The sequence below is a fragment of the Coenobita brevimanus genome, chromosome 22 (genome assembly GCF_032717465.1).
Source record: "Coenobita brevimanus isolate Jiangsu-jjx chromosome 22, ASM3271746v2, whole genome shotgun sequence".
Lineage (NCBI taxonomy): Eukaryota > Metazoa > Arthropoda > Malacostraca > Decapoda > Coenobitidae > Coenobita > Coenobita brevimanus.
The window spans coordinates 10,671,156-10,687,824 of NC_136975.1; the positions used below are offsets into that span (position 1 = coordinate 10,671,156).

Genomic DNA, 16,669 nt, shown 5'->3' on the forward strand with positions numbered 1-16,669 from the left:
GGCTGTGCTTAACGAATTTGGCCGATGCCTGCGGCTTCTCCTCCTCCTGACGGGGATGGTAGCCGCAGGTGTGGTTACACTATGCCCACAACCCGGTGTGAATGGAGCCCTACCACTGTGTAAACCTTCGTTTTCCAAAAAAAAAAAAATAATAATAAAAATAATAAATAAAAAATAACGTCGTGCCTAATAGTTTGGGGATGGGACACTCCAAGGCCACAGTCCCCGTGGAAGGCGGCCCCCGCTGGTTTCACCTTGCCTGAAGTCTGACCTGAACAGGGTCTACTGTTATGCAATATTTAATTTTCCAAACACTTCACCCATAAGGCCTGGGTGTCATTCTTGAAGAAAGTAAGTGAGTGAGTGAGTGGGTGGTTGAGTGAGTGAATGGGGGGGGGGACTCAGTTAAGAACAAGCACCTTTTTTGGTTGACCCTGTGAGAGCGGCAAAAATAGTCTTCAGACAGAAATAAAATTCATCTTTGGGAAAAAAAAGGTTTTACTTAAATCTTGGAAACAGTTGTCTGTTCTTCTGCTCACCTGGCGTCCTGTGTGATAGGTGAGTGGAGGCGTATCCAAGAGAGATCCAGGGGGACGTCACCCGAGGCCTCACACGTCACCCTCACCGTCTGTCCCGTGTGGCCCGTCACACGTTCACCCTCCGTCACCACTCGAGCGGGAGCTGGTGGTAGAAGGCAGTGAGACAGGGTGGAGGGAAGGAAAGATGGTGGAGAAACGAAAGATATGGAGGTAAGGAAGGAAGGAGAGAAAGAGAGAAAGGGATAAAGAGAAAACAGTGATGGTGGATGAGAGAGAGAGAGAGAGAGAGAGAGAGAGAGGATGGAGTAAAGGAGGAAAGAGAAAGAGGTAAAAAGGAAGGAGAGAGGAAGAGGGAGGGAGGGAAGAGGAACATTTAGGGCGGATGGAGTAATGAAGAAAAGGGATAGGTAAAATGGAAGGAAAGAGGCAGAGGGAGGGAAGGAAGAGGAACATTTAGGACAGAACAGGCGGGATGGCGGAAGCAAAGAGAGACAAAGTGAATAATATGAAAGAAGGTGATACTGAACTGGACAGAATACAATAATAAAAGACTAGACAATGAATGGACTATGGGGAAAATAGGAATGGAATGAAACTGAGCAAAACTGTAATACTAGTAACAATAAATAGGACAGAAGTATTAGGAGTATGCCCTATTTCAGCTGCATATTTTACTGGCTAATTCTTCCTACCTCCCGCCGTTTTTCTCAACTTAGGAGAACACTCTGCTGGTGAAGGAGTTAATGAAGTCTAACTCATCTTGTTTAAAAAAAAAGTTTCTCATAAACTTATATTATTCATCTAAGAAAAGGAAGATAAAAAATGAAAAAAAAAAAAAAAAGACACCTGACTGAAGGGGATTAGATGTATATCCGCATTATAAATATATATATATATATATATATATATATATATATATATATATATATATATATATATATATGAAACTAGCCGCTTTGGCTTTCTGGGCAGGCTGGACCTTCGGCCTAGTCTGATTGTCACTTAATTAGCCATGTCGACTGATTAGCTGCATTCTCGACAATGCGTTTTTCACAGGCAAACAGGCACACGATGCATAATAAAGCAGTATATTGATAGTCGGAAAAACGTCCATCCCTGCCCATGAGGCGACTTCCAAGGGTCATTTTTAAGGAAATCCACTTGGCCGACACATTGGCCACCAATCCAGGAAATTTCTGTATGATAGCAAGCTGTCGTCTGGTTTACTTTTGGAGCAGTTTGGTGCTCAAAACACAGACTTATCGTAGCAAGCAGTTCTGATTGTTTGTAATGCACCATGAATTTATAAGTTGCTTGCATGCACTGATTTGGTGCTCAAAACAAATTTATTGGCTCAGTTACGAATGATGGCAAATGTGGCTGCAGGTTCATTTCTCTCTCATTGCGCACACACCTTATGTCATGACAACTCTTGAAACAGCTAATGCGTTTTCTTAGAATTTTGTTCACAATGCATGCTACTGATGCTTCACACACTTCCTTATGCTCGCATTTATTCTTGAATCACGTATCGATTGCTTCCATCGTTTGCACTTTTAGTCGGTGCAGTAAGTTGTCATAAACTGTAAAAGAAAAAATAAACGCTAATTTAGAATGGGTATGAAAATCGGAAGTTGTATGTCCTGAGCTGGTGGGGGGCTGGTAGCTTCACGGTGCAGTGGGCGCCGTTGGCCAGAAGAATATCGACCGTAGCGGCGCGGCCATTGGCCACTGCAGTGAAGTCACACCTGTCAACGTGGGATGACATACTGTACATGTGTTCAAGAAGTGGTGGAACAATTTAACACACTAATTTCCCCCCGCCCCCAAAGTGAATAGTGATTAACAAATACTTGCAAGTGACGTTTTTTGGGCACAATCAGAGGTGTGTGCAATATATGGTGGAAAACGAGTGTGTGGAAGTGACTGGAGGCTCCCCTCTCTCTCTCTCTCACGTGCTCTCTGATGCCACGCCACTCTCACCGGATATGGTCAACCTCGGAAATCGTTGCTACCACATGAACACAGACACACTTGGTCAAGCTACTGCATCAGAAAAAATGGAAAATGGGAATATGTTAAGATAAATTCAGGCTATACGAGGAGTGACGATGAATAAGCCAAAATACTGTTAAGAAGCTGGATTGCTAACTAGACTGTTCCGGAGAATTCCCAGTGTTTGCCATAGTTTCGGTATGAGTCAGAGTTGCCAAGCCTGCTGTTTGTTAGCATAGTTATTTTGTAAGTTACGCATTAAATTTTGTGCTCTTTTTCTCTATAATGTTTTATTTATATGATTTTTAATTATGTAACATAATTTATGTTTGTATGGCAAGTAATTTAGAGTGTTATGCAGTGTAAGAAAACTCTGGCATGTTTTGAATGACTCTGAGTTGGTAACTGTTGTAATCACAGCTCTTTCGGGAATATACAAGAACTGTGGAAAAGTGTAGAATACTCTAGAATATACGAAGCATACATAAGGATGGGGACGAGATAAGATAAGCTCAGTCAGTTTCAGTTCAGTGTGAGTAGTTCAGTGTCAGTGCAGTGCAATTTGTATATTTGCGGTACTTGTGAAAAGAGTGAAGTGTTGTTGGCAAACATTTTGTGTAATTGCATTTAGAGATTTTCTCTGTTACTTGTGAAAACAGTGATGTGAAGTGTAATTATTTGGAAAATGAAGATAGTGAACTTTAGAAGCCAATGTTTATTTTTGGCTTATCTGATCTTGTGTGTTGTGCACCGAAAGGCTGACCATAGGAAGAACAACTCACTGGGGAATGTCCTTCCTATACTGAACTACTGCTGTTGGAGCGAGCCCAAAGCAAAGTGGGACGTATACATAACATTGGTGTCAGGAATGTGGATTTTTAGAAAGTGCTGCAGTGGGCCTAATCTTCGATATGGAGCAAGGGGGTGTGCAGACAAGATCCCGAGCTGGGCAGGAGGACGAGATGTCCCTGGCGATTATCATGAATCTATTACAGTCCCAAAGTGTACAACTACAGGCACAGAATGAAGGACAGAGGGAACTTAAAGGACAATTACAGGCACAAAATAAAGAAGTCAAAGAACAAATACAGGCACAGATTGAAGGACAGAAAGAACTCAAAGAACAATTGCAGTCACAGGACGATGAACAGAAAGAATGATATGAACATCTGCAAGAGGCATTACAGGAGCAACAGAGGGAGTTACAACTGAGGATGCAAGAAGAGCTAGATGCTTTCATGGGGAAAATGAAGGAAGAACAGGAACAACTGAAGATGGAAGTGTACGCTGAGCTACAGCAGCGGAAGAATGAGGTAAGCAATAATGTGACAGAGTGCAAACAGCATGTAAATGACCAGCTGAATACAATTAGTGAAGAAATAGTGACAAAGTGCAGACAGCATGTAGATAACCAGGTGAACCATGTGAAGATAATTGGTGATAAAATTGATGCTGCAGAGAAATATTGCACTCCTGAGCCTCAAGCTAGCATACAGGGATCATATGAAAAGGATGGACAGATTTGGTGAATTTTAACAGATCTCAAGCATCTAAAGGAAGCATTACAGGGTTGAATAATAGGAATGCAGATGTTTTAATTCCTGGACTTAATTATGATGCCCCAGTAGTAGACTGTAACACCAGTCGAGCAGAGCAGCACTCCCAAGGTGGATGGAAAGCTGATGACAGGAAGAGCTGGAGCTCCCGTTTCATCAGCCCTCGAGACTAGTTCCCGACCATCTTCCTTTGCTGAATTGTTTCAGCATCTCAGTAAACAGAGAGCAGGCCAGCATGCTCTCCAGTACAAGTTTCTCTAACTAACAACACAAAACTACATTCACATTACACACTACACTTCCTTTTCCAAAATTCAAAAAAGTATTCATGACGGCAAAATACATAGCCTCGGAGTCCCCAGAGGGGGGGGACCATAAATGCCCCCATCTTCCGCCCCTCTCCTGGTGATGACTCGAGCTGCCTGGAAGCACTGTCTGACTTCTTCTTCATTTCTGCAACATTCATGGCCTTTCCTCCAACTTTCGCTTTGTTGAGCACCACCTCTCCTTCTCTAAACCTCATCTTCATTTCCTATCTGAGACTCAGCTGTCTGAGGCAACTGACAGCAAACCTCTTTCTGTATCCTCCTACTTTTTCTACAGTCATTTCAAAGCCAAAGATGGCTGTTGTGTATATATACGTAACGAATTATTTTGTTCTCGTGTTCCTGAACTCGATTTTTCTGAATTCTCTACACTCTGGATCCGGCTTTCCTATCATTCTCTGACTAAATATATCTGTGCTGTTTACTTATCTCCTAATTCTACTATCAAAAATTCTTTGACTATCTTACGTCTACGATGGAACACATTCTCTCCATTTCTCCTTTCTCTGAAATCTCCATTCGAGGAGACTTCAATGTTCACCACCAACTTTGGCTCTCCTCTCCTTTCACTAACCCACCTTGTGAACAAGGCTACACCTTTTCTATCCTTAATGACCTAGAGCAGCTTGTACAGCATCCTACCCATATCCCTGACCGCCTTGGAGAGAGCTCCAACATACTTGACCTCCTCCTTACAACTAAACCTTCTGCGTACACTGTTAATCTTTTCTCTCTGTTGGGCTCCACCAATCACAACCTTACCACCTTAACCTTTCCTATCATTCTGGTACGGCCTGTGGACCCTCCAAAAAACGTAGTCTGTGGCACTTTGGAGCAGCGGATTGGGAGACCCTCAGGCAGTACTTCTTTGATTTTCCAATTAATGATTATTGCTTCAATGACCAGGATCCATCTGAGTGTGCCTTGCGCATTACGGAGGTTATTCTTCCAGGCATGGAAGCATTCATTCCTTTCTCATATCCTGTGACTAATGCAAGAAAGCCTTAGTTTAATCATGCTTGTTCTAAAGCTATCCACAACAAGGAGAGGACCCATAAAAGGTACTGGAGCCAATCCACCCCTGAATCACATCTCTTATACGTTTCTGCCCAGAATCGTGCTAAGTCTGTTCTTTGCTCTGCTAAAAATAATTTCATCCATACTAAATGCTCTCAACTCTCCAACTCGAATTCTTCCCACTTCTTCTGGTATCTTGCCAAAAACCTTTCTAACAACTTTACCTCACCATCCTTCCCTCCACTTTTCTACTCTGATGGCTATCTAGTCATATTTCCTACTGATAAAGCAGATCTCTTCGCTCAGACGTTCTCCTCCAATTCCATCTTAGACGATTCCAGTGCTGTTCGTCCATCACTTCCCCCCTCTGACTTCCTCATGGCTGACATTAAAATTTCTTCAGCTGGTGTATTTTCTGCCATCACAGGCCTCAATACTAATAAGGCATATGGGCCTGATGGAGTCCCTCCAGTTATTCTCAAGTACTGTGCTTCTGTGCTTACACCCTGTCTAGGCAAACTCTTTTGCCTTTGTCTATCAGCTTGTACCTTTCCTTCTTGCTGGAAGTTTGCTCTCATTCAGCCAGTACCAAAGAAGGGTGACCATTCCTAACCCTCTAACTATCGTTGAATTGCCTTAACATCCTGTGTATCAAAAGTTTTTCAGTCAATTCTTAATAAAAACATTTTAGAGCATCTGTCCTATCACAACCTTCTTTCTGATCGTCAGTATGGGTTCTGTCAGGGACGCTCCACTGGCGATCTTCTCACCTACCTTTCAGACTCCTGGTCATCCTCCTTTCGGAACTTTGGCGAAAGCTTGGCACTGCACTTTATATTCCAAAGGCTTTCGATCAAGTCTGGGATAAATCTTTAATTTCCAAACTGCCCTTTTACGGTTTCTATCCTTCTATCTGTCCCTTCATCTCTAGCTTCCTTTCTGGTCGTTCTGTAGTCACTGTTGCAGACAGCCATCGTTCTTCTCCTAGATCTATCAACAGTGGTGTTCCTCAGGGCTCTGTCCTATCACCAACTCTCTTCCTTTTATTCATCAATGACCTTCTAAGCTGTACATCTAACCCTATCAACTCACACACTGATGACTCCACCCTTCACCTTTCCATTCGGTTCCTGCAACGCCCATCTCAGCAGTTACTTCAACAAACAAGGGATAAGGCTATGGCACACCTAATGTCTGACTTGGCTCGTATCTCTGACTAGGGTAAAAATAATTTGGTTGTTTTTAATGCATCAAAGACTCAGTTCTTGTACCTATCAGCCTGACAAAATCTTCCACAGGTATACCCACTAATGTTTAATAATATTCAGCTTAATCCTGCATCATCCTTGAATATGCTTGGGGTTTCATTTACTCGGGATTTGTCTTGGAAAGATCATATTATATATCTTGTAAAATCTGCTTCCAAGGGATTAGGTGTCCTAAGCCGACTCCGTTCCTTCTTTACCCCTGGACAACTGTTGACTCTATACATGGGTTTTATCAGCCCCTGTGTGGAGTACAACTCTCATGTGTGGGAAGGCTCCCCACATACAGCTCTTCTCAACAGGGTGGAGTCAAAGGCTTTTCGTCTCATTAACTCTCCTTCTCTTACTGACTCCCTTCAACCTCTGTCTCTTTGCCACACTGTTTCATCTTTATCTCTTTTCTATCGCTACTTCAATGGTCACTGCTCCTCTGAACTGTCTGCATGCATTCCTCCACCTCTATGATGGGTGCATAGCACCCGACTAGCAGCAAACTCTCATCCCTTTTCTGTCCAACTCTCTAATGCAAGAATTAACCGTTACTTCCAGTCCTTCATTTATGCAACAGGTCATCTCTGGAACGTCTCCCTCTGTCTGTATTTCCTGCTTCCTATAATCTCCAGTCTTTCAAACGCAGTTTGTCAACGCATCTCAAAATGATCAGATCTTGAATTTGGCTCTCTCTTGTATTTTCTTTTTCTCTTGGAAGGAGCAATAATGGCGGGCTCGTGGCCTTTGATTCCTTCTTCCTCCTATTAAAAAAAAAAAAGATTTTGGGCCCAAACCAATGAAGTGTATGGCTATAATGGGGGTCCAATAAAATATAATAAAAAACTTAGGAATTTGATGGTAGGGTATCTTGGGAAGCTTACCATGCACAATCTGAGTTACTTGCTGATCAGAATGGTTGGGTTGATAGGCAGAGGGCAGTGCAACTTGATACTAGCCTTAAGAGTGCCACAGTGGAAATTCTGGGCCAGATATCAGCAATGGAGAGGAAGAAATATCTGTCAATAGTAGAAGTGCTGGGGTTCAGATATGGGACCATGTACCAGACCGAGGTTTCCAGAGCATGATTCTGGACCTGTGTGCGGGTTCGGGACAAACCCCTACCAGGAGCTTGCTCATGACATGGAGAGTATGGCATACAAGGCATACCCTGGAGCAGCACCTAACCTGTTGGCCATTCTTCTTAGGGACCAGTTCATCGACGCTCTTGATAGTGCAGAGCTGAAAGTGCAAGTGAAGATGGTACAACCCAGAAACATGCAAGAAGCAGTAGCCAGGGCTCTAGAATTTGTGTATTATGACCTGTCCAGTATGTCCACTTTTCAGGCAGGTCGTAGTGCAGGTCCAATTTCCAGGCCAATCATAGTGCAGGATTCAGGGTAATAAAGGGGCAGATAAGTTGCTGGTACTGTGAAAAGCCAGGACATAGAAAAGAAGACTGCTACAAGTGGAAGAGGGAACAGAAGATCAGAGGAAGTTGCTGGTATTGTGAGAAGCCGGGACATCGGAAAGTGGACTGCAACAAGTGGAAGAGAGAACAGGAAAAGATCAGAGGAGGTTGCTAGTTCTCCAAGAAGCTGGGACACAAGAAGGATGATTGTTACAAATGGAAGAAGGAGCAAGAGCTGAGCAGTGTAAGGAAATCTTCCATTGTAACAAAGGCGTGTTGGACATGTAGTGAGGTGGGACTTCAGTTCTGAGTGTCCAAAGAAGAAAAAGGAGCGTAAGAAGAAGGCTGCAGAAGACCAGAAAGAAGTGGAAAACTAGTGGAGGCTGGTGTTAAGGGGCAACCACCAGCTGGCTTTTCCCAAGTAGCCTCACCACTGAGAAAATGCAAGAGAACTCCAATCAACAGTGTGCGAATAGATGGAAGAAGAGACGGCAAGCAGTTTAGTAGGAATGGCAATCTTGGCAACAAATGCTGCCATACTGTTGTGACAGGGCCAGCGTCAGATGCAGAAGACCTGAAGAGGATGCAGATTTACAACCAGTGCTCGAGTGACTGCAAAAAGTAGAGTGTGACCATCTTGGGAAGAGGTTTCCAGATTCAGCCCTGTGACCAAGAGACCTTCTTCGTTTGAACAATGGTCTACTGAAGCGTCAGTGGGAGACACCTGATGGTGTCAGCAAGTATTGGCAACTAATGGTTCCAAAGAAAATGAGGTCTCAGATCTTGGATGAGTCCCATAACCAGATCACTAGCAGGCACCTGGGAGTGAAGAAAACTGTGAGTTGGCTGCAACAGAGATTCTACTTTACTGGCATATGGCATGATGTTGAAGAATGGTGTCGGGACTGTGATGTATGCTGTGCCAAGAATGGACCCAAGAATCGTGGTTGCGCCCCTCTTCAGCAGTACCGAGTGGGTGCATCGATGGAGAGAGTTGCGGTGGACACCGCTGGACCTCTGCCACTCTCTGAAAGAGGAAACCAGTATAATATGTGTTGCCATAACCCACTTCACAAAGTGGCCAGAAGACTATGCCATCCCTGATCAAGAGGCTGTGACTGTTGCTCAGGTGTTGGTTGACCAGTTTTTCTTTCGCTTTGGGATGCCACGAGAGCTACATTCAGACCAGGGTAGAAACTTCGAGTCTGCTGTGTTCCGTGAATGCTGCAAGTTATTGGGGATCAAGAAGAGCAGAGTGACCCCATTATGGCCACAGTCAGATGAGACTGGAGAAATTCAACTGGACCCTGGGACAAGAACTAACCAAGTACTGTGTAGACGGCCAAAAGGAATGGGACCAGAAATTACTTGCATTGTTTATGGCATATCGGTCTGCATCCCATGAGTTTATCAGCTACACCCCTGCAAAACTGATAACAGGCCGCGAGTTACACTAACAGATTGACTTGTTAATGGGAAGGCCACCTGGCGAATGGTGAATAATTACCTGTAGACACCTCCAGCTATGTGATGCATCTTCAGGAAAGGCTGGCTGAGGTACAGTTCCGGATGTATCAAACAGAAACACCCCGTCCACGTGCAAGGTGATGTAATGCTCTCGCATTTGGTAATGCTGATAAGTATGGAACTACACAAAGTTTCATTTAGTCACTAGGACGAACCCAGTTCGGTGATCATTGCCACTGTGCCCAGTTATTGATGATATATAAACAATGATCCACCTGACAGTATACTGAAAATAACAACATTTGTGAGTATGGCAATAACATAATTTCACACCATACATATTCGTATTTTATTCAAATGAAACATAACAGATTTAGTAAGTGACTTTTGACAAACGCCATGAACCATACAACATTTACTGATGGCAAGCATATAAGTCATTATGATATTATTTCCATTCCCGCACCTATCAATATAATCATAAAATTGCTGTAACTCCCCTCCTTCCTGACCGTGAACCTGAAACTGGTAGACCTCTTTAAATGATGCAGTTTTAAAAAAGGTGGTGCCACAGGAGGCAGGGTGGGTCACCTGGGAGACAGAAGGAGGGAGGTGATGAGGAGGGGACAATAGTGGTCTGGCTGGTGGAAGGGGGGGAGTGGACTGCAGGAGACGAGTGTCACGAGTAATAGGGTATGGGAGAATGGACACTGGCAGGAAGCTAGGATGGGATGGATAAATGATAATGCTGGTGTCATGGTGCCAAAACAGCTATAGTTTAATGTTGATTATGGAGTTTGATAATCAGGCAGTTAAACGATATCCAGACTTTGGCACGTTACTCAGTTTACCACCACGTTTTATTATATCGTCTATAGGACGACCTACTCCCCACGGGGTGACACATTACACAAATCCTACATTATTAGCGTACGGTGACGACTATATCATCACATGGTGATATATGAAACGCCCCTAGAATGTTTGTCTGATGTCACACCTGTTGTCATAGCGACTGGGAGCTATTCTTGTTGCTTTAAGTAGTAACAACATCATAGATGACGACTGCGATATCAAATGCAGAAGAGGGAGAGGGAGGAATTTTCTCCTGCCGCATTAAATAACAGTTAACAGTAGTGCTTCGTACCTATGGTTCTCGTTAATATCTGTATGGTAGCAATGTAAATGAAAACGTGATTTACTTGAGGAGGATAGTTTTGGTCCCAGAAATATGTGGCGATACTGGAGTGGGACAATAGGTGGGTAGAGAGATGTCTTAACAGCTGTCTTGCATGATCCTTATGTCGAATACTGTTAACCCTGTACTGATAGAATAAATCGTGGTATGAAGGTCATATAATTGTTAAGCAATTTGATACATAACCGCAGTATCCAGTTCACTGTCCACCCCTCCCTTTTCCTGACAACTGCGTGCACTCAGACATGGGTATTGACGGGAAAGGAAGATGGCCGTAATGACTGCTACACCTTGAACCGTGGATCACATGTTTATACATCAATGGCAGCAGTTCACCTGTTTTCTTTAATGAATAACAATATACACAGTTATTCAGCCAAGGCAACAGCTCCATTTTCGGACACTGCTGAGATGTGCGGCTCAGTAGTTGCTCTCCGTGAACAAGGCAATGGTCCTTATATTTATTTTTATCTTGTTAATTTCATAACCGTGAACGCTACTCAGTTATTTAACATAACAAAGCACACTGCAGATAAGTGTCTACATTTAACCCTTACCTCTCTGGGCCAAAAAATAAAAAATAAATAAAAAATGATACCCCTCTACGCTGACTGATTTATTACTTTTTTCGTGAATAAATGTGCATAATGCATCAATATAAGATCCCTGGCACTAATGAAAGTAATCACCAAAGCCAGAAAGTTGCTTGAATTGAATCAGATCGATGCCTGTCGACCTCTGAAAGCTTCAAGGTTACTGAGACAGCAGAGCGGCCATGAGCCTGTGAAGAAAGTCACTCGGCTACCACGCTCTTAAATCAGTGTTGTAAGCGTAGAAGAGAAATGTCTGATGTTAGCAAGGTACATAATTACGTTCTATTTTACTCTGGTTGCTTGCATTGACTTCTCAGTGCTGCCAGATGTAGAGCTACATCACTGGCGTTTTAGAGGGAGACATAGATCTACGTCGCTAGCATGGTATAGGTCAATACAAGCGATTTCTGTAACTAATGGCATTTTATTTAACATGCATGTGCTCAGACTGGATAACTGCAGACATTACAACCTTGTTCCACCATTATTGACTCGAGGATTTGTGAAGGAATGCTTCGGGCTTATGACAGTTGCTCAGTAAGAACCGAAATATAAATAACAACCACTGGCAATGTGTGAAATCAACAGCCAAACACGACATACAGAAAATGGTAACATACTTTGGATTAAGTATATCCACCTTTATTTTATGTCGGTGCCATACTGATATTAATGAGAACCACAGGGACCATCGTTACTGTCATACTGAATTTATTAGTGATAAAGGAAAAATTTACATAGGCCTCCCTACCCTGTTTGCTATATCAGTCATCATCCATGATGGTACTATGTAATAGGCTACAAGAGTAATTCCCAATCACTTTGACAACAGCTGTAATATCTGTCAGACTATAGGGACATGTCATATATTTGCACATAAACAAATATTCACCATATCCATTATACAGGAGTACTGAGCCATCCAGTGGAAAGGGTGATGTGAATTGTTACAAACCATGATGGTCGATTAGATGTGGCAACATCAGCATAATGCTTCATGGTCTGACTGTAAAATTCCATATCGTCCATGAAACAATGATTTGGCCTAGTCATCACCTTGTATTGTATCCCTCCCATTGTGGTTCCTGTTGTCTACAAAGTTCACCATCCTCCACCCTATCACCTCTCTCCTGTAGCCCCCAGTTTGACCAATGCCCACTTCCTCACCCACCTCCCTCATCCTGTCTCCCATGTTCCCCATCCCCAACCTGCTGCCTCCCTTGGCACTACCTCCTGTATGTAGTGAACTTGCTTCAGTGTCAAAGGTCTTCCACTGTCACGTTCACGGTAAGGAGGGTGGCCGTCACGATAATTTTCTGTTCATTGATAGTTTTGGGGAAGCTGATAACTATGACTTATATGATGAATTGTTAACTCTTGCGTAGTTAATGACTCAAACTAAACCATTCAGGAAATCCATGTCATTCATAAAAACACCATTATGTAGAGAATGTATTGTGTGATATAACTTTTCTAAACCTACCATAATCAAGACATGCCATTATCGGTATATCTTCTGGTGGAACATTGCTTATATATTGTATTACCACCAATAACTGCACAGCAGCAATTCAGTTCGTCCAAGCGACCGAACTAATCCTGGTATGTATGGAACTTACCAGGATTAGTTCCATACATAACAGTGTTACCAGATGCGGAGAACATTACACCACCTAGCTGGTGGACCGGGTGTTTGTGTTTGATATGTCCACAACTTTATATCATCAAGTGCGAGCAGCCCTCAGTTTTCAGGAGAGGTGATGAAGTACAAGTATGATGCCACGGCAAGTAGGTGAGCTTCAAGAATGATGTCCAAGTTTGGTTATTCAATCCTCAGAAGAGACGCTCACCGAAGCTGCAGAGCCCATGGGACAGGCCTTAAACTGTGTTGGACCGCCTATCAGATGTAATGTATCAGATTCAGAGGAGACAGAAAGTCTCGGCCGAAAGTAGTACACGTGAACCATCTGTGACAGTACCATCGGCCAGGACAGTACAGCTGGAACATCTCTGAGGAATCACGCTTTCCCGCAGCTGAGGGTATTGAGGAGGACCAAGGAGCGGAAATGCAAGAGGACGGTAACAGTTTCCCAAGAGACGTGCATCAGGAAGACGACCAAGACATTCCAAGAGGAATGGCCTGTGTGGAGGAGCAGGGCCGTCGTCGGAAGCATCATAGAAGACCTGATAAGATGAAGTATTACTTTGTGTATAATTTAATGTTTGGTTTGGATTAAGGAAAATGTTTGTATGCATTGTGTTGTTTTCTAGGGACAACAAAAGGATTAAGGAGGGGGTAGTGTTGAGATGCTAGATTGCTAACTACTGTAGATTGTTCTGGAGAATTCTGAATGTTTGCCGCAGTTCCAGTATGAGTCAGAGTTGCCAGTTAGCCTACTGTTTATAAGGGTTGTTATTTTGTAAGTTATGCATTAATTTTTGGGCTCCTTTTCTTTATAATGTTTTACTTATGGGATTGATTACTCTGGCATGTTTTGGAGGTCTCCGAGTTGGTACAATAACTGTTGTAATCGTCACTTTTTCGGGAATGCACGGGAACTGTGTAAAAGTATAGAATATTCTAGTCTAGAATATATGAAGCTTATATAAGGATGGGGAAGAAACTAGAGAAGTTCAGTCAGTTTCAGTTCAGTTTGAGTGTAGTTCAGTGTCAGTGCAATGCAGTTTGTATATTTTCTGTACTTGTGAAAATAGTGAAGTGTTGTTGGCAAACATTTAGTATAACTGCAGTCAGAGAAGATTATCTCTGGTGCTTGTGAAAAATGTGAAGTTGGAAAGCATTATATGTAATTATTTGGAAAAGAAAGACACTAGACTTTAAAAGCCAGTATTTGTTTTTGCCTCAGCTGATCTTGTGTGATGTGCACCGAAAGGCTGACCATAGGAAGAACAACTCACTGGAAAACGTTCTTCCCATACCGAAGTACTGTTGTTGGAGCCTGTGGCAGAGTGGGATAGGGATGTAACAATATTTTAACCAGGAAAATGGAGAACAGACAACAGATATATATATATATATATATATATATATATATATATATATATATATATATATATATATATATATTAGTCTGTCCATGGAGCATTGTCATAAAAAATAATATAAGACCATCCATGGAGGAGCTCTAAAGGCGCAATGTCTCTAAAGTTCATTATTATATCCTCCAGTCTCTCGGTCTCGATTTTGGCGCATTCGTCATTACTCCACAGAGCTCCTCAATTTTCAAATGGCCATGTTCATCTCCATGCTGAGCTACCCTTGTACCCCAGCTTTCAGTCTTCTGGGTGATCCGGTATGGACGGCCATACTACTTGTACATCTTAAAACTTATACAACATAGAATATACAATAACTGAGAATTCTGTTTGTAATATATATATATATATATATATATATATATATATATATATATATATATATATATACCGGGGGATTTATACGGTATATGCATGTATATACAGCCAGACGCCATAGTCCCGTAAGGGGTGCCGTAACCTGGGACAGCTTGGCCATGGGCAGGGTAATCAGGCCCCTGCTATGGTTACATTCGTTTTTTTTTTATTTTTTCAATATATATAATTTAGCTGCACATAATAATAGATATGCATTTTGGTCAGTGATATATTGAGCACATTTTGCAACCACAGTATTATTAAAATGAAAAAATTCCTGGCACTTTTATTTCTCATATGCCAAAAATGGATGATCTACATTTTTTTCTTTTTTTTTTAAGATAAGGAAACACTAAGGTATTTTTCAGTATGTAGAAATTAAGCCATATCCTTTTTTTCTTAGTCATAAGCCATATATATGATAAGGTACATGTGGTGATATTTGTAGGTTGCTAAAGCTATTGGCGACCTTGCCAGGATACAAAAACTGACGATGGGGCAATTGGGCCCCATATGGTGGGGAAATTGGGCCACCATCACTGATGTGTTTATATTTTGCATTAACTTCAGTTACAGGCTTTGCATGGTAAATAGCTTATAATTCTTGCTTGCAGAGTTCTATCCCATTGACAAAGATCGCATCATGAGGAAAATTACAAATGAAAATGTGAAACTCGCACACGACCTAGTAAGCCCTCTTATTCTTGAACATTTAATACAGATTAGAGAGTCTGCTGCCACCAACCCTAATGTCACTCACCATGGAAAGCATGTGCAGGTGGAGCCTGGGAAAAGCATTTCTCTGCAGGATTTAGCATCCGGTACATCTGCCAATTCAGTGTCTAGACCCCGAAACGTCGTGCTAGTGCTAGTGGTCGTGGGGGAAGTAAGGGTAAGGTGGCTAAAATACCAGTAAAGATTCGTCTGACAAAGATCAAGTACTCAGATCACAGTTAGGAGGTTTGTGGGGATTTCAAAATGATTTCGTTCCTACTTGGAATGCAAGGCCATTCTATGAAGTACGCATGTTTCTTTATGATTGTGGGACAGCCGGAGCAATGAAGAACATTTCGTGAGAAAAGACTGGCCTCTGAGAGTCTCACACAAAGCTCGTGCAATGTTCTGGGAGCTCCACTGATCTCCAGAGAGAAGGTATTGCTACTGCCGCTAAACACAAAACTTGGTCTTTTGAAACAATGCATAAAAGCCATCAACAAGGATGGCGATGCATTTCTGCATATCCGATCAATATTTTCCAAGTAGAGCGCGGCAAAGGTGACGGCTGGTATAATCACAGGGCCGCAAGTTCGAAGAATGCTTGCAAGTCATGAACTCCAGGGTAAAACTTCCATGGGGGTTGTGGAAGGTATTCTTGGCAACCAGATTCCGCACAGCTCGTCAATGACCTGGTTGGCGCATTCTGCCAGCTTGGATGAAGAATGTCAATCAAATTTCACTATCTGCTTTTCTACCTCGATTTCTTCAAAAGCAACTTGGGTGCAGTGAGCGAGGAGCATGGTGAATGGTTCCACCATGATATTCTGCTGAAGGAAACCAGATATCAGGGCAGGTGGAATGAAGCGATGATGGGTGATTACGTTTGGGGATTGTTGTGCAATTGTCATCACAGCTACAGAGCAAACTCAAGATCAAAAGTGCATATGTAGATGCTATGTGCCCTTCATTCCTTGTGATGTTACTGTTTGCTCATTTTCTAGTTATATTCATAATAGAAACTAGGAAGTATATAAATTCTTTGATATTCTCAACGTTCTCGAAATGGTACATATGCTGTTGCATACATACGTTGTTGCATAATTCCTGTAACCCTAGATTTACACAAAAACAAATATAGTATTCGGAATCTATGCACTGACATTGATCAGAAATAGAGTAAAAA

At 42.4% G+C, this 16,669-nt stretch overlaps 1 protein-coding gene across 1 annotated transcript in view; it reads right to left on the minus strand.

Annotated features, from left to right (window-relative positions):
* LOC145392421 (cell adhesion molecule Dscam2-like) overlaps positions 1–16,669 on the minus strand; it is a 331,196-nt gene that overhangs the window by 172,531 nt on the left and 141,996 nt on the right. The window contains exon 10 of the mRNA XM_080266830.1: positions 550–681. Coding sequence (XP_080122956.1) covers positions 550–681 — 132 coding nt within the window. The remainder of the gene's footprint in view (positions 1–549; positions 682–16,669) is intronic.